The sequence below is a fragment of the Centroberyx affinis genome, unplaced genomic scaffold (genome assembly GCF_046629955.1).
Source record: "Centroberyx affinis isolate AG114_WGS23_722 - 3 ecotype Tasmania unplaced genomic scaffold, CSIRO-AGI_Caff_v1 ptg000435l_1, whole genome shotgun sequence".
NCBI classification, from domain to species: domain Eukaryota; kingdom Metazoa; phylum Chordata; class Actinopteri; order Beryciformes; family Berycidae; genus Centroberyx; species Centroberyx affinis.
Window position 1 is genome coordinate 70,536 of NW_027279099.1, and position 24,027 is coordinate 94,562.

A 24,027-nucleotide genomic window follows, 5' to 3' on the forward strand; every position below is an offset into this window, starting at 1 on the left:
AACAGCGCCCTCTGCTGCCGGAGTTTAGGCCAGTTTGCTAAAAAATCGTCCAATCCCGTTTCAACAGACAGTAGCTGTCGACGAATGAAAAGCCTCATCTTTATGGTGGACTGTTGATACATCCAATGGCCTGTCTGGTACTAATAAGTTCTCCATGGTGTGGTGGTGAACACACTGATGGGACAGCGCTACATGGGGGACACAAGCGACAGCGGCTGGTCCTACTCCTCTTTTTACACCCCGGAGGGACAATTCAACACAAAGAGAAATCTCTGGGGCTTCATAGCGTTCGCCTCTAGGGAATTGGCTTCATCACTATGAAATAAATAATCCGGACATGGACACATTGCATTGAAGTAACCAGAGGATTTGGACGGTGGGAGATATCAACACCAAGAGAGAGAGAGAGAGGGCCATGCACAGACACTCCGCCGCTTTGTAACCACCGACGTCGCGCTGTAGTGTGTGTGTATATGTGTGTGTGCGTGTTTTCGGTGTTTTCTCTGAACATGGAATGACCCAGTCCGTCGGGATTATTTGATGGGGCTGCTTCGAGTCATGATGCCGCCCAAGTTTCAGCTTCTGGCGCTGCTGGCGTTCGCCGTGGCCATGTTCTTCCTGGAGAACCAGATCCAGAAGCTGGAGGAGTCCCGGGGAAAGCTGGGTAAGGGGCTGCAGTCCGCTCCCACACCACACCACACCATTCTGCACGAATTCAGGAGAAACCATAGCGTGTGTGTGAGGTGTTTTTGTGGCTGAATGAGTCATTATGTGCTGCTTTGGTATCACAGCACCACCATTGTGCAGTCAGCTCAGTAGGAGGTGCTTTGAAACTCATCCACCACACACAAGATGCCATCATACTTCATCATATGGTTCAGACCTTGTCATCAAATGTGTTAAGGATGCTGATCTGGGAGCAGTCCACATGTCATACTGTAGTAGTGTAGTTATAGTGAAGTTTGCATGGCCGTGTGACTAATGATCCTGAACCGCTGCTAGTATTCATAGAAATGTAATGACCGTGCCCCCGGATAGTGGCAGCCTGTCATGCTGTACGTGGGTTCAGCCTCATCAGGGGACTGGCTGAGTGTGAGATGGAGGAGACGCCTGCTGGAGACCTAAACCAGCAACCCTGGGACAGAGGAAGCAGAACATCAAAGTGTGATGTTGTGTATTTACATGCAGTTAGGATGGGAGATTGGTTTTTAACCAATGTGGAAATAAGAAGAAATGGTGGAAATTGGTGAGATATGAAATCAGCCAGGGGTCATGGACTGGAAGTGCAGTGACTGTTATAGCTATTCTCTTAAAATTGAAGTAGGTTGCTTTGGCTCAACATCATTTTTCAGTAATATATATATATATATACTGTGTATATATAGGCTACTGCGTGGGGACGCCATCCCTGCTGCAAATCCTCCCTTGCCTGTCCCCAACTCTTTCCTTTTTGATTGAGACGTGGCCTGCGCTGTGTTCAAATCTCACTGCCAGCTCCCAACAGGGGCTCACTCCCAATAAAGATCTGGGACATTGCAGGATTATCTCTCCGGTGCCTCCAATGTGGGGATTTTTTTTATAAGGAACAGCAGAGCGGGACAGATACCATGAGGGTACAGCGTACCTTAGGGGTTCACACACCGCCTCTGGTACCGTTTGAGCCATCGTTAAAACTGTAGGATGAGGGAGAGTGAGAGAGCAGCCAGTTACATTTAAGTTGTTGTGTATTTTAAAGTTTTGGTCCTAGATAGCTTTGTAGTGTGTCACTTTTATTTGGATTTAAGGGGTTTTAAGGTAAAAAAAAAAAAAACATCAATCCGCTGACCCAGGGGCCTGTAGGAAGGCCATTCATGCTTTTTATGCGTTTGAGTTACATTACTAATGAGACTGCATTGGGAAATCTGAATCTGAATTGAATGGTTAACACTTAGCTTAATTGAATTAAGTCCCCCTGGTTGAGTCTTGACATGTTAGTCTATCAAGAGTCCTAGGCGGGTAGGTGCCTATATCAGCCTGTGACTGCTGTAAAGGGTTATACATTACACCGAGTCAAAATCCAAACTCTCCTGGGGTGTGCATGCACACACACACATGCACACACACACACACGCGCACACACACACACACACACGCACACACACACACACGCTCGATGCAGAAGCAGAACCTGAGAGCCCCTGACTGCCCACCACCACGAGAATCTGTTGACTTGGCAAAACTGCTCTGATGGATGGCTGGACCGAGCAGACGTCTGTATACCGGAGCCCTGAATTATGTGCTGCATAGCCAAATAGTTGTGACTGAGGCTTTCACAGGCCGAGGGCCGAGGGCCGGTGCTGACGGACAGACACCGGGTCGGTCAGGTTACCAGGTAACTGCTGCAGGTCCATCTGTGCAGCAATAACAACAGTGTAACAACATGGGCTGGTGTCCGGTGTCAGTACCAGGGTTGGGGCTCAATTCATCAATGAACTCATCTTGAAAAAACCTACAGGAAACAGAAATGGAATTGAATATAATTAAATTAAATTCTGTGAAATTCCATATTGATTACACATAGTGTTAATATATGTATAATAATACTGGACATCATAAAATGTTAAAGGTTCCTTTCAGGTGGGATTTGATGCACAACATGTAATATTAATACATACTGTACATTGTGAGTGAATGTATTTGATTTGTTTAACTGTCTTTTATTTGATTCATAATGTTTGATTTATAATGTTTAGCAAGTCAGGACAGCCTCTCTTAGAAGTAGAATTTCATTCATTTCTGTTTCCTTAGAGCTGGGTGATATTCCAGTTCCGATTCCAACTCCAGGAATTGAATTTGAATTCGCCATGCATTCTCAATTCAAGTCAGGAAAGGCCCAAACCCTGGTCCGTACCCAAACCTAAAATCCCTTACACGTCTTACTTGGTAACTAGACAGAAGTTTTTAGATGAACCACTTATATGTCACACAGTCACAGTCCTATATCGTGTTCCCACATGTTCATGATTAACTTCACACCGGCTGGAGTGACCGCCTCTCTCCTCTCAGTGGGCTCCTATTGCTCCACACAGAGGTTGAATCATTTCCCCCATTAGCCGCCTCCCGCAGGGCAGACAAGCTGTGATTTGCTTCCAAGCTAATCGTTGTCCCAAGGTTTCGGAGAAGAAGTCTCCTGCATTACAATCACGCCGTGATGCAGTTGTGCACCCCGCTGTTGGCCTAATCCGTTCGTCTGACAATATTTCTCTCTGGCTGCTAGTCTGCGCCGTCGCTGGCTGGGTCAACAGCGCAGCAGACAGGCTGCGGATGGATGGATAGAAATGTTATGAGTTTCTTTAATAAAGAGCCGCAATTCAAGGCCACTTTCCCTGTCAGGGTTGGGGTCAACTCCCTCTCATTTCAAGCAATTTCAGATAGTTGCCAGACACTCACCTTGAATTAGAATTCCACAACACTTTATTATTAAGTGTGAAACTGTCGCTCTTGGTTAATGCCTCAGTGATGTCAAGCAGGAGAGGATTGTCTGAATTCAACAGTCTGACTTGAATTCAACAGTGATTGGATCTTCTCAACCAATTAAGAAACTTAAAATCCACCAATCGCTTTTAAAACAATGCTTACTAGTTGGCTATAATAAGGATTGTGCAGTACTTTATGCAGGGAATCATGTAGACATGTGCAGGGATTTTGTTGTGATAGTAAATGATTTAAATGATAGATTATCTCCATTTAATCTTTGATATGTGCAGATTGAGTTAGCGCTGATTAATTTCGATCTGCAAAACTGCCACTTTTGATTAGTAATGAAGTCAAACTCAGATTATGGGATGTGACATCACATGGTGTAGTTAAGCTCAGTGAGGATGAAGGTGCAGAGTTTCTGGCCAGTGCGGGGTGTTGTTGGAAATTTTTTCATGTGGGTGCAAGTTCAGATACATCAATTTTGATACTGGTTCTGAAATGATACTTTTTCCGATTCCTTTCTTTGTTGGTTGAAAGCACATTCATTACGCAATAGAGTAAATCATTATTGTGTAACATTTGTCCTTGCCATCTCCTTATGTAAATAGATTCAGACCACACTCAATTGATTTCCTCAGGGAGAATGTCTATAAACAAGAAGAAAACATGAGTTTTCATTCTAAGAATCACAGCTTTTCAGAAGGGTTTCAGTATTTTTTGATGCTTTAAAATGAATGTCAGTACCAAAAATCAGTATGGCACCGATACCTGTTGTTCTGCTTGATACCCTTTTCATAAGTGGTAGGTTAATGCTAGAGGAGAGTTATGGTATACTGAGAGCTGCGTAAATAGAAACGTTGCTTATAAAACTGTCACCTCATGGCCCGTGTAACTGGAGCATATGGCCCCTCACCTCTCTGCCCTGGAGGCCATGTGAGGACTACATGTCACACAGCAGGAGAACCACTCAACAATCTCTCTCTCAGTATTGTAGACTTCTTGTTTTCTAGCTAGCCAGTGCTCAGCCTGATTAAAGAAATTAAACTCCCATCTGTAATGACGTGATATTTAGTTCCAGACACAAGCCACTCTGTAATACGCCCGCAAGCTGAGAGAGAGAAGAGAAGAGAGCTGCTGTTGAATGCAGAGGAAGGAAGGATGCATGCACTCATTGTGAATCTGTGTTTGGAGAGCTGACGCAAGAATGTCTTTTAAGCATTCATTTGTTGCCGCAGCCTGCCGCTCCCGGCCTCGGGTTTGAATCTGACTTGGATTGTCATGCCAGGCACTTTCAGCCTCAAGCCCACCCTTGCTGTGCACCGCAGAGGGATCTGCGGATCGGTCAGGAATTTGCTCTTGAAAGGACATTGGTCAGGCATTACTAGTCCTTGTGTGCCCACCACATGGACATTGACTGGATGACTGGAGCCCCTAGAGCTGCTGAGACATACATGCTGTGGCCCACAAGCCCTTGTGCTGCAACCGAGTGCTTGAAATTAAATTTTAATGCTGAATCTTAACATCTACCTGGTCCAGCAGAAGTGTAGCAGAACTAGTATCAAATAGGTAGACTTTGTTTCTATGACAGACTCAAAGAGCTAATTGGTGACAAGCCAGCAGCACTTGACTCGATGGACCCTTGTTTCTTCTCCACAATCTCAGCCTCCTCGTCTCTGTGCAAATGTGCAACCACCAGTATTTCTTGTTGTTGTTCTCTCTGCGTTTATGTTGACACGCCACTCAGATTCCCTTTGAACTCTCCCTGACACCCCACATCTCTGTTTTTAGCCTCCCTGAGGGGTATAAGAGGGGCAGGAGTCATGTGCTGTCAGTCTGCTCGCTGGCATCGGCTCCTGTAAGCAGCCTGTAGCGTCTGACGCCTGGACCCGCTCTGTCACTCGGCGCCGCTCTGCAACATGCCATTTGAGCGGCTAATGGAGGGGAGCCCACCGTGGAGCTGAACGCAGGTGTGGGGAACGGATGTGTAGCGGGAGGCGGGGGAGGCGGAGCGCTAATGGTCATACTGGGCTGTTGTTGAATGGTTAGGGGGGCAGGGTTTTGATTGGGCCGTGTGTTTGTGCCCCCTCTCTCTCTCGCACTTTGTCCGACAGAGAATGTGTTGCTGCAAAGTGGCGCGCGGCAGCAGCTGGAGCCCGCGCAGCGTTTTGCTGCTGCAGCGAGATGACAGACGGGCTAATCAGGGCGTTATGGACGGTTTCACACCCTGGGTGTAATTGGAGCCTGTGCTGGGAGAACCCCCCCCCCTCCTCCCCCATCCCTACCTCTCTCCCCCCTCAGCCTCCCCTCAATCCTCCCCCCCCGTTCTCCCTCTTTCACACACACTTTTTCACTCTCGCTGCTCCCCCTCCGTCTTCATCTCTTGTCACTTGTGGGCAGAGGCGTCAATTCACTAAACCCAAAGAATGGGTAAAGAATGGGTAAAGTCCCAGCATCTAATATCTGGCACCAAAACGTCCACACCTGCAGCTTAGAGGGAACATTTGTCCTGAATGCTCCCCTGACCCCTAATGTGATATGGTTTCAAAAAGAATCAGTCAGTTTTTGCTTGATCTATGCACTCCATTATAATGATTAAAACTACAAGACCAAATTTAGACGTACTTAGGCTAAGGTGTCACGAATACAAGTGTCAGTTTCCTCAAAGTTTCCTCCTTTCAGCAGGGTTGCTATTGCTTTGCGGCGCCCATCAGCTCCTCCAACGGCAGGGAAACGCCGAGCGGCTGATAAACCTCCGTCGTAATAATAACTCATAATGATATTACTCTCATCCAGCTCCTTCTGGATCAATAGCTGTAAACAACTTCTTTATTTGCGTGCCGGGGCCTCCTTTGTAATATTCAGATCCCCCCTGTCGTTTACTCACCCCATTGGACCGCCGCCCGAAACGGGAATATCTGCTGCTGGCTTCGGAACTAAGGTGTTATCAAAGGAGGAGGGAGGGAGGGAGGGATGGAGGGAGAGTGAAGAAGAAATGAAAGAGATGATTTAATTTTCATTGCGACACAGAAATATTTAAAGCCCCTGCATGGCTGCTGAAAATCATAAGCCCCCTACAAAAAAAAAGGAATGAAGAAAGCGCGCCTGCAGCATTTTTACAACCAATTTCATCAGAGCGCGGAGGGATAAGAGGAGGAAGGAAGGCGGCTTGGCGGTGCTGCCCTTCTTTTTCCTCCGCCCGTGGTTCAACTTTGCTCCTATTAGTTGTGGATTTGGCTTTAAGCTGCCTTTTATCTTGTTTTTTTATCTGTAACACATCTAACACTGGGCAACGCACCGCTCCTCTGGGATGAGCTGCTGGTGTGGTGCTACTACACTGTTTTCCACTCCTCTCCTAGTCAGACCTCTCCACCTCTTTCTCTCCCTCTGCTGCTTTCTCTCTCTCTCTCTCTCTCTCTCCCTCGCTCTGTCTTTCTGTCTGCCTCGGTCGCTCTCTCTTTTTTTCTTTCTTTCTCTGTGTCTCTGTCACATAATTCAATATACTTTATTGGCATGAATGGTGTGAACAGCGCTGCCAAAGTGTCTAATTACAACTTGGAGTTCATCCGAAGGAATACAAATAAATAAAGAAATAAATACCAAACAACAGTAAGTAACGGTTTGTATGTGTGTGTGTTGCAGTACCTTATTAATTAAGTATCTGGAAGTATCTGGGTTGCTGCATATTCAGCTCCCAAACCCAGACCCCAGACTCTCCCCTGCTGAGTAGATCTCTCTCTCTCTCTCTCTCTCTCTCTCTCTCTCTCTCTCTCTCTCTCTCTCTCTCTCTCTCTCTCTCTCTCTCTCTCTCTCTCTCTCTCTCTCTGTCTCTCTCTCTGTCTCTCTGTCTTCCTCTCTCTCTCTCTGGACACTTACTTGGCATAAGATCTTCATGTTGTTGTTCATGCTTTTCAGTCAGTGATGCTACACATCCAGTTTGATTGATGTGGCTTTTTTCTCAGACCAGTGTGTGTTATGTGTGTCACCCGTCCCGCCTCTTCCCTCTTCCTACCTATCGCAGCGATCTGCTGGTGAACACAGTACAGCAGCCTTTGCTGGATAGATAGCCTAGAGATAGAGAGATAGATGCTGAATATAATGAGATGAAAAGAGGGGAGCTGAGAACTAAGAGATGAAAGACGCACAGATAAGCCAAACTGGAGAGATCAAATGATAGCAACTTGAACTAGTGTAGTTGATAGACTGTATAACGATGTTGCCGCGCTATAGCATGTTTCTGACAGAGTCCTGTGTAAGATCTCTGTGGTGTTAACCTGTCTCTCCCACTCATCATTAAACCTATGAATAGCTGTCGTCTGCTTTGCCTAATAGAGTGCGGAGTTTTCCCTGGACTCCTATATATGCATTATTAATTATCTGTTACGGGGCAGAGAGAGAGACAGACAGAGAGAAAGAGAAAGAGAAAATCAGATATCTGGGTTGTAGCTTGCAACCAGATCTGCATTGTTATGCAAACAGTGTTTGTTGTTATATTGGGATGTGAGGGCCATGCATACTCCCAGCAAAACTGAGACTTGTACGTCAGAGTGAATCCATATGCATTAAGCAGTCTGTTTCTGTTGCAGTGGCTAGGGAACTCTGTGCATTTCATCTTCCTCTCAGTTTCTGAAAAACACATTTGACTATTATGGCGATGTTACCATATTAAGGCCATTGCTTCAGCCAGTGGTTTTCAATCCTGGTCCTCAGGAACCAGAGTCCTGCTGCTTTTCTATCCTGCCAGCAAATTAATTGCATTCACCTGGCGTCCCAGGTGTCAATCAGTCCCTGATTAGACGGCTAGAATGAAAACCAGCAGGACTCTGAGTCCTGAGGACCAGGGTTGAGAACAACTGGCTAAGGCATTTTATCAGTGGCCACCAATGGCAGAATTTCCTGCTGTGGTGGTTGGAGGATTCTTTACTTCTCTTTTTTTCTTCTCCTTCAACAAAAGCAGTAAGTTGCTATTCTTTCAACATAATTGTGCATTCATGTGCTGTCGGACATATTGGAAAAACAAATTTCCTACTTGAAAATTTCACATGAACGCCCTCCAAAGTGGGATGATTAAGTCGGAAACTGAGAAACTTTTTCTACCCGAGTTTCTGAGCAATGGTGGCTTTTAACCTTCTCAACATGGAGTCAACAATAAGAAAACACATACCCATGCACCTTTAGTGCAAGTTTGTTGTTAGTCAGACTAACCTAACATTTGTTTGAATGAAGTTCGTCAAATTAGCTTGCTAAACTGCAGGACGTCTGTTTGTTTATTGTTTGTCTTCCAGGTTTGATTTTCTGACAAAATAGCACATGAATACAACGCCATTCATCAGCCGGCTTGGAAGTCCTGGATGTCGGACTTTCCCACCAGCACGTGAATGCACAATAACTTAACTAGACCATTCTCTCTCTCCTTCCCTAGGAGAGCAAACGCCTCTGAAAATGTCGGCTAATTCCCACTGCTTAGTCATTGACAGTCTGTGCCAAGATGAGATCTGCTCCAATCAATCGCCCCCCCTCCCCTCCGCAACCTGTCAGACCCGCCTTTACTTAACAAGGCAGGAGAATGATGGGATCTGCCATCTGTGTAAATTGCTCCATAATCTCATCTGACTGGCTGTTTCTGATGAACCAGACAGAATGTGGCCCCTTTTCTTTTTCCGTTCTCCCAGACATTATTGGCTCACCTGTCAGACAGCACTACAGGCTTCGATCGCACAAAAGACATATTAGGGTAGGAAATGGCAGGTTGAACCATGATGATTAGCATCTCCATCTATCTTGGATTGTTATCATTAGTGTAGAGACACGGCTTGCATTTATACTAGGAATTATTGATGGACCACATGTGGCTGGATTTTATTTAGTTTACCCTTGAGTTTAGTTGAACAGCTTGTATTTCATCTATAGTTCATGAACTCCAGAGATCCCAAATACCCTTTATTCTGCTCTCCAACAAAAAGGTTGTTTCTGAGGGTCCTGGTGTTAACTTTTTCCTCCGTAACGACACTCAATGGAATAATTATGGTCTCAAGACCCAGACCCCAAACCACTTAACCACTTAAAACTGTCTGCACAGTGTTGTCTGTCACCGCTGACAAGGGCATGTTTTGTCTCTTCTCCATTGCAAAGGAATGCTTTGACCGCATTCTCTGACAAAACAGGCTTGTTTTCAACACCCTACTTTGGGGGGGGGGAAGTAATTTCTAGGCTTTACAAGATAGGTGACCTTTACATGGAGAGTTTCTGCTGAATTAAACTCCGAGGCGCAGCAGCGTCCGACTCCGTTTGGAGGATGGAGTGCCAAACGATGTGGGTTGAAATCCGATTCATGACCTTAACGGCAAGTCGCCCCCCCTGTCCCTTCCTCACCTTTCCTGCTGCTCTCCTTCTAGGAGAGAAGAAATGCTGTAAAAGTCATAATAATAAAAAAAACCTCTTCTGTATTTATGGAGCCACACAAAAGAGAAGGGCCAAGTCCAGAGTAACTGAACATGTCGCTTTGAAGCTTCGTATTTATTAGAATCTAGGACTGCACGGTACAGACAGACATTACTTATTTTCACTACTTCACTTCATTGAGCACGTGTTATCAGTTTGAATTTTAATAATGGAGCCTTTATGTTGCATATTTCTTTCATATTGCAATATAAATCTGATACATTGTTCAGCACTGATCCTAGTACTTCCTCCCTGAGATGCTTGATAAATGCAGAGGAGAGAACAGATAGAAACTGTCCAGGTTTTCTTCTGGTACACCACCAAAACGACCCGAGGTCTTATTTCCTTCCCATCAGCTTCAGTGGCAGTGTCTCCTCCGTTATCGCCAGGCCTTGCTGGTGTTCCTAGACGAGACGCTGCTGTAGTTTACTCTGCTTTACAACCCGTCCTTCACTGTCTGCACAGTTTGTTGAAGCCACTGAATCTCTCCCTGACTGTTATGAACCATGATTAGACTGTCGGGCTCCATTTTCGGCAAAGTCTCCTTGTTACCCAGACCTGGTCCTTGTCTCTCCTCTCCTCTCCTCTCCTCTCCTCTCCTCTCCTCTCCCCCCCCCCCCCCCCCCCCCCTTCTCCTCTCCTCTCCTCTCCTCTCCTCTCCTCTCCCCCCCCCCTTCTCCTCTCCTCTCCCCCCTTCTCCTCTCCTCTCTCCCCCAGCTGTCTAGAGCTCTACTGTGAAGGACAGACCAGTGAATGAGATCTTTCATGGAGCATCAATGTAGCAGTTGTGTGTCAAAGCCAGGGGAAAAATCCCCCAGCTTTAGCAATTACCCCTCCCTCCTCCCCCCACCCAACAAAAAAAGACCACGTAAAGAATTGCACTTTCACTCAATTGTGACCGTCATATCTTCCAGTAAAATGTGTGCCCAGCCCAGCGAAAAAGTTCTAAAATAAGTAGTGTAATCCATAACCCAAGCACTTTGGGTTTTTTGCCTGTGTTTTGTGTGTGTTTGTGTTTATGCGTGTGCCTCTTGTCATAATGAGTTTGTTTGAAAGCCCTGAATCCATTCTGAATGTGCCGAGCACCTTTACAGTCACTTAATGAAAGCGCTGTAGTTTATCTGTCTCCTTTTTTTAAAAAATTTTCTGCAGCTGAGAAGCTTCACAATGGATTCCTCACACAGTATGTTTCATATTTCTTGTCACCACTCGAATAACAATGGCAGTGCTGGAGCTCCAGGTTCTGCTCTGCTCTATTTAGTCGGGCCTAAATCTCCCCATCAGCCCGACACTCAGTCACACATTCCCGTTTCCTCTGATAATCCACTCCCTGGTAAACACATCCAAAGACTGAATTAGAATAATTCAGTCTTTGGATAGAACAATTAGAAATTTGGAACTGCACAGTTTTGTTTATCCAAATGTTCGTGAGTGTGCGATATAATTGAGTGCTGCAGTGGTGACATAACTGTCCCCCTGGAAACCTGGCACTGCAAAACAGCAGCATGCATCCAAGTCTATATAGAGAGGAGGAGAGGGAAAAACACCACCGGCAGCGGCAGCACAGACTAACTCGATTTTTATATAGCAGCAACCTAGATCTCCTCCCTGTCATCCTTCATTGATTTTGCAATCCAGCATCATCCAAGCAGAACCATACAAGCCGTACACCTCAGTCTGCTGCTGATAGCCAATCTCTATTACCCACCCAGCCCTAGGCTTCGGTTCGAGGGTCTAACCCTCTCAGGCGATGCAGGGAGAGAGACACACAGCTCCGACTGCCGGATTGGAGTGATGATGGATTTATGAGCTGCTTGGAGAAAGGATCATCTTCTCCCCCCCACTTTTATTATCCCATCAGATCTGACGAGATAGCCATAATACATGACGGCCTGTCACATTTCGCAGATCTGGCGGTGAATATGAATGATGATTTCGAATGGTTGCGTCTAATCAGCCGCGAAATTGCTTCAGTAAATATGTTCCAGCAACCTCAACCGCCACCGTTCCGTCTTCCCCCTGTCTCTCACTTTGAATGAAACTCAGAGTAATAGGCTTGTAGTTGTCACAATGTTTAAGACCCGTGTTGGCTTCACGGTTCATAATTAGCTTTTAATGCATAGAGACGGCCGGGGGGTGGGGGGGCGACGGAAATGTGGAATGAAAGGAGGCCTGCTGTGTGGCCATAGTAATTCAGTCTTTTGTTCTCTAATTAAATGACCTCAGAAGGGAGCGCTAAGCTTAAGTTTGTGTGTGTGTGTGTGCGTGTGTGTGTGTGGCGCCCTCTGATACAATGGTTTGTGCCAAGCATGTTCAGTCGCGCAATGAATAGGGCGTCTACTACAAAGCCTAAGAAGCCCTCTCCTTGCCTGCCTCGCCTCCTTGTTGACTGTTGGAAATTTGGCAGCGAGCACCATGTCTTTAACAAGTGGTTTCTGGGCCCCTTCGCATAGTTTAGCCCGTTGTAGTCGGGGTACAGGGGAGCCCCGGTCTTTTCACATTCTCTCCCACCCCTACGAAAAGAGGGACAGACCAACAAGCTACTTTGCGAGCCGGAGCCTCGCAAAAGCTCAGTGTGGCGGTGAAGTGCGTTCATGCCGGACCTGGAAGCAAAAACACAAAAAAATGTCAAGCTTACATGATGACATGCACATCCTCTTCTTAGGCCCTGAGGATGTGAGCGGTTCTCAAACTGCAGACAGGGAGAAAAACCATTAGACTACTCAGTCAGCACTGAATGAAGGACAGAGTCGAGTCTCATGGCCGAGCTCTAGACTGCAAGGTCTTCTCAGACGTCTGATAGTCGTGTCATGATGGCTCAGCAGAGGCACATTGTACCTCTGACTTGCGTTGAATCTGCCTCACACTCTATTTTTCGCTTGTCATGCCCTTTCTCTCCCCTAGCTCCTGTCACTCTGCACTGTCATAAAAATAATCCTAAAAGGACATTTGATCCTCTGCGGTAAAGATCCAACATAGCAACTGTTATTGCTGTTGTTTTTGGCTAATGCGTGTTTTGGATGGCCATGGGAACGTGTCTCCATTGCAGTTGTTCTCCACACTGGGCCTGACAGCCTCCACCCGCCACAGCCACCTGGCACGTCTCCGTCTCTTTGCCGTTAAAGCTCGCACCAGTTGCGAGCGTGCGGAAACGGCGTGGCTCTGTTTGTAACTAGATCCGGCTTTGATCAGTGGAACATTAACAGCTGCACGGGAGGGTGTAAGAGAGGGGGCAGTGAGAGTATTAGTGTGAGTGTGTGCGGGGGAGAAAGAGAGGTAAGGAAGGGGTGTGTTTGCGGGGATGTGTGTGTGTGTGTGTGTAGGTGGGAGTGGATGTGTGTGCTTGCAGGGGATGATGGAGAGGGCGGCGGGATCACAGATGACATCTTAATTGGCCCTCGGTGCCAGATGCCAGGCTTTCAGCCGACCAGCCGGGCTGCGACTGCGTCTGGGTAGCCAGGCAGGGCTTTAGGCAGGGCTTTAGGAGCCCGCTGGCTCCACCGAGAGCTCCCACGGGTATTAGGTGCTCCAGTGTTGTGCCCCCCCCCCCCCCCCCCCCCGCCCCTTCACCCACACACCCACACACCCCCACCCCCCCTCCCCCCTCCCTCCACCCACTCGCCCCTTCTCTCTCCATCCTTCCTGTGGAGAGCTCTGAGGCATTGTCAACACCAGTCAATCTGAAACGGATTCAGACGAAGAAAAAGCCAAGGGCAACAAAGGCTGGGGCTTCTTTGTTGTGAATTTATTCATATGTATTGAGGCTGGGCTGTGCTGCGTTTTCATGCATTGTTTAGATTGAGACATCGCCCGCCTCCTCCGCTTTATTGATGACCTGTAAATGTCCAGTAAGCTATCAAATAACCCTCGTCCCAACTCTCACCGCCTTAATACACTCCTCTAACCCGTAACCTGTCACCTTTCACCTTTACCCTCATGACCTGTTGCATTTCTCAGCAGCAGAGGATACTTGGTCGGATGAATAATTTCAGAGTATCAACAGGCCCATACATGTAAGCTGGCTATTGACTCTGGAGCACAAAAAGGCTTACCTGCCTATACTATAATACATTTAATCTAGCATCCAGTAGTTAAATAAGAACAGTGAGAGTAAAGGTAGGAGACTGGCATTGAAGTAAAATAAGATTAGGGAACAAGAGGCGAGGCGCTACAGTGTGAAATGAAGCAGAAAATGAGTAACTGCTATTCTTGATTCACATTATTCTTGTTCCTTGGTGTGAAGCAGCTAAAGAGTTTTCACCATCTACTCTCCAAAAGAAACTGTTCACACTTAGAAGTATTGAGAAAAGGAAACCCACCTATAATAAACTTACTGTACGGTCTTTTACACAATGTGTTGCCTCTGACAAGCAAGGCATTGTGTGAATTGTAAGGGGTTAACTCGTGTTAACAGGCTACTCACTTTAAAGACCAGGCTCACCAGATTTAGTTCATTTGACTCTGAATTAGTAGCAGATATGTCAAACACCTGTTATGTATATGAGCTGAGCATAGTTATGTGTCATGTTAACCATTAACCAGTGTCCAGACTTTGAACTTGGAGATACTAGTGATCTTGCTTGGGAAACTATTGTGTTGTGACGCCCAAGCTGAGTTTGAATTTTTCCCTCTTATTGCCTGTCTACGCAATAATAATAATAATAATAATAATAATAATAATAATAATAATAATAATAATAATAATGTGATGCTTTCTTGATGCCTATAGGGAAAGTTTTCATTTGCTCTGCTCCAGAGGGCGGTCAGAGGTCAGGGGTCAGAGGTCAGGGCCAACTAACACAAACAATCGTTAATTGGTACGTTCTGAACTCGCCTTTTAACTAGTCCCCCTCTTCCGTCTTGGCAGAGCGGGCCATCGCCAGACACGAGGTGCGGGAGATCGAGCAGCGGCACACGCAGGACGGGCTGCGGGAGCGGGAGGCGCCGGCGTCGTCGCTGTCGGAGAACGACGACGTGGTGATCATCTACAACCGCGTGCCCAAGACGGCCAGCACCTCCTTCACCAACATCGCCTACGACCTGTGCGGGAAGAACCACTACCACGTCCTGCACATCAACACCACCAAGAACAACCCCGTCATGTCCATACAGGACCAGGTCAGAGCCTCTGTGTTAGTCGGATCCAGATAAATGCGGTGCTGCAGCCCTTCTCCCATCAAGTTTAGCAGAGATTCAGTTTTTTGGGGACACCACAAACCCTTTTCATTCCTAATGTAGATGTCTCTATCACATCCCTGTCTAGGCTGCTCCATCATCTTGACACCTGTAGTTTGTAACGAACAGTGTATTTCTATTCACTGAACTTTATTCATTCAACTCCCAAGTCATTTTTGACAGTAGCTGCTCTGTGTTGAAAGGCGTTCATGCTAAATACGCTGCAGCCGACTGTGCGGATTGACTGGCAGACTGATGAGCTGTGTGTTCTGTAGGAAGCGTTTCAACCACTGCATTAATTATCGTATCGCTTGGCTCAGGTGCGGTTTGTGAAGAATGTGACAGAATGGAGGGAAATGAAGCCGGCCTTCTACCACGGACACGTCTCCTTCCTCGACTTCACCAAGTAAAGAAAATAGTCCTGTGGCATGTGCATGACGGCAGGCGTCACCGCTGTAGAAAGCAGTTTACTCGCCCTGCTGTGGCTCTGAGCAGTCGACTCCACCTTGTGGTCATTTAACACTGTTCACTCCCACAGCTGAGTGTAGTGATCTGAATGTAGTTGGTCCTTTTGAACTGTAAACCACAAGGTGCAAATTATTGAGGTTAAATCCATTATCTATGATGTTATGAAATTATCTTTAAAATGAATCTAAATAGCTTAATCATTACTGTTCGATTGAAGTCCTGATGAGTTCTCTAACTCCAGTCTTTTTTATCTGTTCCTCAGGTTTGGGGTGAAGAGGAAGCCTATCTACATCAATGTGATCCGGGACCCCATCGAAAGGCTGGTGTCCTACTATTACTTCTTGCGTTTCGGGGATGACTACCGGCCCGGCCTGAGGCGCAGGAAACAAGGAGACAAGAAGGTCCTAATCCCAAAATCCTGCATTCTATCTCATATTTATGGCCTAGATTTTTCTGTTTAACATACTCATTTGATAAAGCTTGCGTGTTTTTCTTGAACAAGACACTCAAAAATGGTCCAACTTGTCCAGTATGGGGGAAGTAATTTTTGTTCTTAATTAATGTAAAAAGGACACTTGTCAAATATGGCTTGTGTGTACAATGTTGATAGTGAGGACAATAATAAGCCACTGACTAGTATAGTTACACTGTGTGACTCTGTTTCAGACATTTGATGAATGTGTTTCGGCCGGCGGCTCAGACTGCGCCCCCGAGAAACTCTGGCTACAGATTCCCTTTTTCTGTGGCCACTACTCTGAATGCTGGTATGTATTCATTTGTCCTTAATGGATTATCTGGTTGAATGTACATCAGCCAACACCAAACCCCATTCAGACAACATAGAGTTGGAAATGATCCACAGTAGGTCTTCTGGTCTTCATGTGGGTGCTATCCATGACCTGCATTGATGTTAGTGTTTTGTTGACGCGGCCATGTTGACTCCCAAACTGACTCTGAAAACAGCGTTCCATTATAACCACAGACTAAACGACAAACAACCATCAACAAGAAAATGTCTCACATGGCTTCAGAAGAAAAGGAAAGATATTTAAAAAAGAGATTGTGACCCTACTCTCTACTACCAACATCACTGCCACCAGTAAAGTCTGCTGATAAACTCCCTCTTTCGCTTCATGATATATATCTCATTCACAACAACATATCATGATATTGGTGTAATGTTTGGTTGGAATGAAAACCTGCAGACTCTTGGCCCTCCATGGCACACGGTTGCCTATTCCTGCCTTACAAAGGCATACAATGTGCCAACGCATTTCGGTATTTCACTTCAGGGTTGATGAACGATCCAAAAGTACTTCATCTTCAAAAGAAAAAGTAGTTCCTGGTCACCGTTACGTGAAATTTCACCGCCTCCATCCCAATGCGATTACTAACAGCGGACGGCACAACATGTGACAGCAATTGTAATTGTAGGCTACTCAATAAGTAAAGTGTGATATTTAATAAAATGGCGATGGTAGGCACATTCTCTCACTAAGTGAACGTTTGTTTTGGGAGTCAATATGGCGGCGTCAACAGAAGAGTGACATCACTGCGAGTCATTGATAGTAGAAGCTGAATATGCCTCCGGTAATAACAGGAGGAATGCTTGGTTTAGCTCATCTTCAAGTAATGTTTCCACTTTTCTTGCTGTTCAAGTGTTTAAATGGCAAATTGAATCGAGCACACCTCAGGTAGTTCAGATAGTTCAGGAGGGGCATAGACTCTCCAACTCAAGGAGCTTTCAGTTTCATAGTACGCTACATTAAGCCTTATAGTGCTTTGCTATCACTTCTGCTACTCTCATCTTCTCAAGGTCTCTAATAGCTCTTCTAGCCTTGATACTTTCACTCTACATGATGATCTGTATCAATCTCTCTCTCTCTCCTCCCTCATTCCTTCATTTCCTTCTCTCGCCCCCCTTAATTTCTCCTTGACTGTCTCCTCAATCTTTTAACCATCTACCCTTTTTAAAGGAGTTTATTGACTTTTTGGCAAATAAGCTCTGAAGCTCACTTGATCAGCTAAACCATTTGTGCAAATAGAAGATGGGCTGCGGGGGGCGCCCCGGTGACTGACCGAGTAGAGCGCGTACCATAAGGCTCAGTCCTTCCCACAGCGACCCGGGTTCGAATCCGGCCCGCGGTCATTTGCTGCATGTCCTCCCCTCTCTCTCTCACATACCTTCCTGTCTCTCTCTCACACTGTCTCTATCAAATAAAGCACAAAATGCCTTAAAAAAAAAAAAAAAAAAAAGATGGGCTGTGTATTACGTGCGTAACACTTTCTTTCTTTCTTTCTCAAAACTTTTTATTGATTTTGCACCAGTATTGTAGACAACAAACAGTGACATATCCAAGACATATGAGTGAACTGGTTTCTGATTTGACAGACAAGACATATAAGCAATATGCAAGACATAAACAATAACAATAACAAGAACATGAACCAACCCTCAGTTCTATCAACTCCTACCCAACCTTCACATATACATTAACCCTTCCCACCCAAATTATTACGTGCGTAACACTGCTTGAATGCGAAAACCTTGAAACTCCAGGTTTGGTGGTTTTCATGTTTTCACTTCAATTGACGGATTACATGGTCTTCTGTGGGTTGAAAAAATGCTAAAATCCTCAGGCTTTTAAAAATAATTTCAAACCCCATTGGAATATCTCAAAAACACACGGTGGTCAAGCTAAAAGCAAGGCAACGTTTCGTTGCACTTTACGTTTAAGGTATGAGGTTTTCACCTGACTGCAACGATATTCTAGTGCTTTCGAGATTATACTAAACTCGCTTCTGCCATCCGCTAAGCACACATAGTATGTTAAAACATTAGAAGGCACCATGGCAAATTAAATGAATACTGGGCACAAAATGGTGACACTGCTACTAAAGTTGAGCAAACAGCTCTTTTGCCAAGAAAGTTGGTGTATATCTTTAAACTACTTCTATCCCGCTCCTCCTTTCCCTTCCCTTATCATTTAATTTCCTGCCCATGACAACTCCTGCCACCTCCCTTAATTTCTACTCGGTTCTCTTTGTTATTTTTTCCATTCCCTCCCTCCGTCTGTCCCTTGCTTAGCTCCTTCTGTCGTCTCGACCTTGTCTGGACTCGGTTCACAAACTTCTCTCCTCTCGCTTAATCATACCGCTCCCTCCCTCCCTCCCTCCCTCCTCGTACCTTTCAAGTCTCCCACTCCTCTGCTGTTCCGTCGCTCTTTCTTGTCCTTCCCACTCTGTCACGCCTTATGCCTTTCCTCCGCTCCATCCCTCCTCTCTCCGACACCCTTCCTCTCTTTCTTTTATGATAAACACGTTGAGCATTTCGCATCCAGCGACACTGTCGCTAGTAAAGAAAAACAAGACAGTAAGTCACAGTATCCACATAAAAGGAAGGTGATGTCTCTATAGGAACGTGGGCAGCCACTGGGCCCTGGAGCAGGCCAAGTATAACCTGGTGAATGAGTACATGCTGGTCGGAGTGACCGAGGAGCTGGAGGACTTCGTCATGATGCTGGAGGCCGCGCTGCCACGCTTCTTCAAAGGAGCCACTGAGCTTTACAAAACAGGTACGGTGTCTGGAGCAGCCGAATGCCGTTTGTTGTTGCCTCGCACATTTTGGCTTCCTAAATAACAACAACTCATCTTGAAAAAAAGCAAAACGTGAGTGTATATGTGCTGTGTTGGCAGACTTGCAATCTTAATTGCCCCTCTGAGAGTTGGATTTTGATATATGCGCTCATGCCTCTCATTGGTTTAGATCGCCTGAAAAGTATAGAAGAATTCAATTCTAACGATCATAAAGTGGAATCAAATGTGCTTACATTTTTGTCGTTTTCATATTTAAACACCACGTTACCTAAACACCACGTGAAACTTACATCTTCAAAAACTAAACTTGGCAATGACTTTATTATTAAGGACAAATGCTAAAAACTGTTCATAATGTGTTTTTTTTTACTGGTATTATTCCTTCTTAAAGGATTTTGTTGTCAAATATAGTGTGGCTCAGGATGGGAATAATGTTCTTCATGATGTTTTGCAAATGCATAAAGTATTTGGTGAATAAATTTGGAAACTAAGCCTGATTAGAAAGATATTAGTAATTGTTTAATGAGGGGAGCCAATCAAAACCAAGTCCAGTTGTGATGCGTTGACTGGAGTTTGTCTGAAACTGCCTGTAAAAAACGGACAGATTTTTGAAAATGCAATAACTTTAAATTAAACCGCTCAAACTAAATCTATTTTCTTCATTAAACATCTTTGATCATATATGTACATAAACAGGATGGGGGGAGGGAAATTTGAATTCCTACAATAGAGCCTCTTTAAACCTCCTCTTCCCTTGCCATAGGTAAGAAATCCCATCTGAGGAAGACCAGTGAGAAGAAGCCGCCCACCAAGGAGTCAATCGCCAAGCTGCAGCAGTCGGCCATCTGGAAGATGGAGAACGAGTTCTATGAATTTGCCCTGGAGCAGTTCCAGTTCGTCAGGGCCCACGCTGTCAGGGAAAAGGACGGGGAGCTCTACCTGCTGGCGCAAAACTTCTTCTACGAGAAGATCTACCCCAAAAATTAAAGAGACGCACACCCAGGAAAGAGTTTGGGAGTGTTTGGTGAAGGCTTTGTACAGACTCAGTTGTGCACACTGAGGAGGAAAAAGAGAAGGAAAGAGGGAGCGATGTGAGACTTAAAAGGAATAGACTACTGTTGACTGTGCGACTGGTGTGTGTGTGTGATTGAGAGGTGGAGCTGCGGAGCGATCCCATCAGATTCTGAATGTGACTGGTGAAACTTGTGTATTCGTCTCTGCGGCAGCCAGCTGGACCACGAGGTTGTGTCTCCCACTCTTCCTCCCGGTCAGCAGGTTGTGTTCCTAACAACTCCCGGGCCGCGACTCCCTTTCACTTCCATGTCAAAGGTCGCGGGCGCAGAGGGCCTTTGGCCGGCACGTGGCCGGAGACGGCCGGGCCGGCAGCCGCTCGGACCGTCACTCCTGATTGGTCACGCGACCGCTGTCCTCCGATCCAGATGAAGCATTTTCATTGGCTGTGTTCTGTTTGGTTGTGTTTTGGTTGTATTTTAACTCTTACTATCATGGTCTTTTTTTACGTGAAGACGGTGACATTTTCATGGTGAAACGCCATCCCCATGCCTCGCCACTACTACTAACTTAAAGACTTTTTAAGTGTGAGAATCTGACTACTGTGCTATATTATTGGACTTGAACGAGAACTTTTGAGGTTTTTATGAAATAAAAATCCTGTGACCATAGACTATTTACTGGGGCAAGCGTGTGTGTTTTATACTGTACTCGATGTATTTGTTTTATTAATCATGTAAATGTGCATCCTTGCCCAGGGGGTTTCCCTGATAATGGAGGAAGTGTTTACACATGCTGTTATTAAACTGTGGAGGAACACAATGGCGACGACGATGCTGCTGTAAATATTTACTAATTTCAGTCCATTTTCATTTCCAGCAAGCTGGTTATACAATTAACCTATTTACATTGTTGTAAAACCCTTGGTAAAATAACAGTCTGTGCATTTATCAGTTTGTGTGTTTCTTTCAACTCTTTCATTTCTTAGTAAATGTTTTGTTTTCTGTCTTTTCTTTTCCATTGTTGAGCCACAGTGAAACATGGGTGTCCACTAATACGTTACTCTGCTGCTAAAAACTCTGCTGTTTTCTTTGCAATTGTCCACACAAAAGATATATAATGTAGTTGATGAGACTTTTGCTAATTTCACAATATTTTTTTTTTCAGCTCCTTTGTTCTCCGAAAGCTAGTTTAATTTAGTTCTTGATAGCCAATTAAAATTCTAGTCTGCACCCCTTGTTAAATTGCTAACTAACACAGGCTCAGTCAGAAAAGCCCTCAGAATGACATGAAGTGACCCACTCAACTAATTAAGTTCTGCTTTATCCAAGATGGCGCTCTAGTATGAAAGATGGAAACAAAAAGACAAAGAGTTGCAGAGGATCTTTTTACTCACTGAGATTTGAGATTAGAGTTTTGTGACAAGTGTTACGGTCAAATCTGTTGAAGGACAGTTCACTCATTTACAAATTCCTGCTGTATTTTAATATAAAGCTGAACTGTTCCAAATTTTCCAAAAGGTCCAGAGGCTGTAACAGAAGGCTCAGTTTCTATGTGCCTTCTCTTCACCCAGTTCGCCCCTGTGTTGCAGATTTATCGGCTGGAACATAAACAACATGTTTGTCACAACTTTTTCATCTTTTGATTGCCAAAAATATACATAAACTCAAGAAAACTGCAATGTATGCATGTGTTGTATTTTTTTATCAGTACAAATGTCTGTGCATCATTAGTTACAACAGGCTGGGGAGTGGTGAGGAGAGATAAAGTTGGTACTGTGGAAATTAAAGCTGGATTATTTCAGGGCTCGCATCCTGCAGAGGGAGATAAAGAGCTGCCAGGTTTTGTCCTGCCACTGACTGTGTGTGTGTATGTGTGTGTGTGTGTGTGTGTGTTTGTCCTTTCTGTTAAGATTAAAAACATTTATTTCAGATCGTTTTATGGAAGAACAACCATTGTCCAGTGTTTTCTTAGTATTTGCTGTAGTGGTGGCTGGGTGGTAAATGTTGGTTAAAAGTTATTTTCATATCTGGTTCTGGTGCCATTTAACTGTTAGTACTTATTCACATACCTTCTCATTATAAAAGTACTAGTTCTTAAGATTTTTTATATATTTCAGGGCACAAATGACCTAAACTTCATATATTTTTATGTATATATTTGACATTTTCTCTAGTCGTGGTGACTATATTCTGGCTGCTGAGTAAATGTAAGGGGAGCACTTCTATAGGAACATGTCCTCCAGATTGATTATGGGAAGTGAGAGTCCCCACCGGCGGCCAGAGAGAGTTTATTAGACCCGCTGCTGCACTGAGTGTTACTCATCCGTGCTCAGATAATCCCCAGCCAGTCGTCGGTAATTGAACTCATCCCCATTAATCTCAGATCATACTCCAGTTACAGCTTCCTGGTTTTGCCCCTCTGACCCAGATAAACTCGGAGGGCTTCCCCCAGACTCTGCGGCCTCAGCTTCAGGCCGCCTTTTAAAGAACGTTTAACATTAGTTTTAGCACCGTGTGTTAACCCCTGCCAGGCCTTTTATGAGGCCGTAACAGGAAACATCACAGGTAGTGGCTGTATCCTCTCTGCACATATAAATCACAGTTGCCTCTTTCAGTGATGAGCATATTTTAAGCAAAAGTGTCTGTTAGATGTTTAGCTGCCATTGAAACACTTTAAATCACTTTCAATTTTGATGAATGTTTATACAGTGAGTCAAGGTATAAAAGCAAGTCAATGATGTAACCTGTTATAATTCCACAGTAGATTTTTTACCCCGTTTTCTTAATCTGTGGCTGGTTGTCAAGATTTAGACCAAGTTTAGCTACAAAACCTTATAAGAAACTGAAAATCATGCATTAGGGTTTCTGTAACTTTGAAAATCTGACTGAGACAGTAACTGATTCCTACCAGGTTAATAAAAGTTTACAGTGTGTGCCCTGCCAGAGCAGTAAACATGTTTATTATGGGACATTACACACCCTCTGCTCATAGTGCTTTTTCATCTTAAATCAGATCATGAAAACACAGCGCTGCAGCTGAAGAAAAAACCTGAGGAAAAGCAGATAAATTAGCCTGGTTATATTGAAACAGCACCATAAAATAGTCTCCATCCATTCCTTCCTCCCACAGCGCCTCGCCTCACACAGCGCCCAAACAATATAGGGTTGTGGATATATTGATCCACATATGAAGGGCAGAACCCCCATAGCATCCTATCCTGTCTGAAGCACCTGCCTGCAGTCGGCTCTTGAGAGCGTCACCGTGGAAACAGAGACAGCAGACTTTACCAGGGATTTAAACAGGACTGGGCAATTTATAATTCCACCCAACAAGACTGCTGCCATCTTTATTATCTGGGCAATGTTCAGTTTAAGTATGAGAAACCAGTGTTGTTGTCCACACCAATAAATATTTAAGATGTTGCTCCATAAGCACAGTGGGTGCCCGGTCTCAGAGACATGATGACTGGCTCCATGTGGATTATGTAAGGCAAGCAGTAAGTCCTCTCACCCAGGTGTGACATGTCATGCATAGGCCCCAATGGAAAAGTGGGAAGCATGTGTCTATACATAGACGTCCAATGAAATACCAAGCATCACTGCAGCTCCTCCTGATCTCTGACTTCTTAACTCAAAAGTAAACTTCTAATAGGTTTTTGACTTGATATTTAACAGGGTCTACATTTGCAGTGCAGCTCTGATTTTCAGCAAGTGCAACATCTGTGTGATCCTCTTGACTCGTATGATACTCTGCTATAGTTTAAAGAATGAGGAGCGATATAAAAAATGTTGATAGTCTATAATCTCTTGGCTCAGATCGAGTCAGTAGGTCATGGGATAGTAAATGGGGACCTGAAGGGGTTGGGTCTATGACGGG

General features: G+C 45.0%; 1 protein-coding gene across 1 annotated transcript; it reads left to right on the forward strand.

Annotated features, from left to right (window-relative positions):
• Positions 1-209: 209 nt before the first annotated feature.
• On the forward strand, positions 210-22,053 carry hs2st1a (heparan sulfate 2-O-sulfotransferase 1a). Its single transcript, XM_071516875.1, has 7 exons — positions 210-664; positions 14,765-15,015; positions 15,393-15,478; positions 15,803-15,941; positions 16,207-16,304; positions 18,958-19,115; positions 19,901-22,053. Exons 1-7 carry the CDS (start codon positions 541-543, stop codon positions 20,122-20,124), a joined length of 1,080 nt encoding a protein of 359 aa, XP_071372976.1. The 5' UTR covers positions 210-540; the 3' UTR covers positions 20,125-22,053.
• Positions 22,054-24,027: the final 1,974 nt, after the last annotated feature.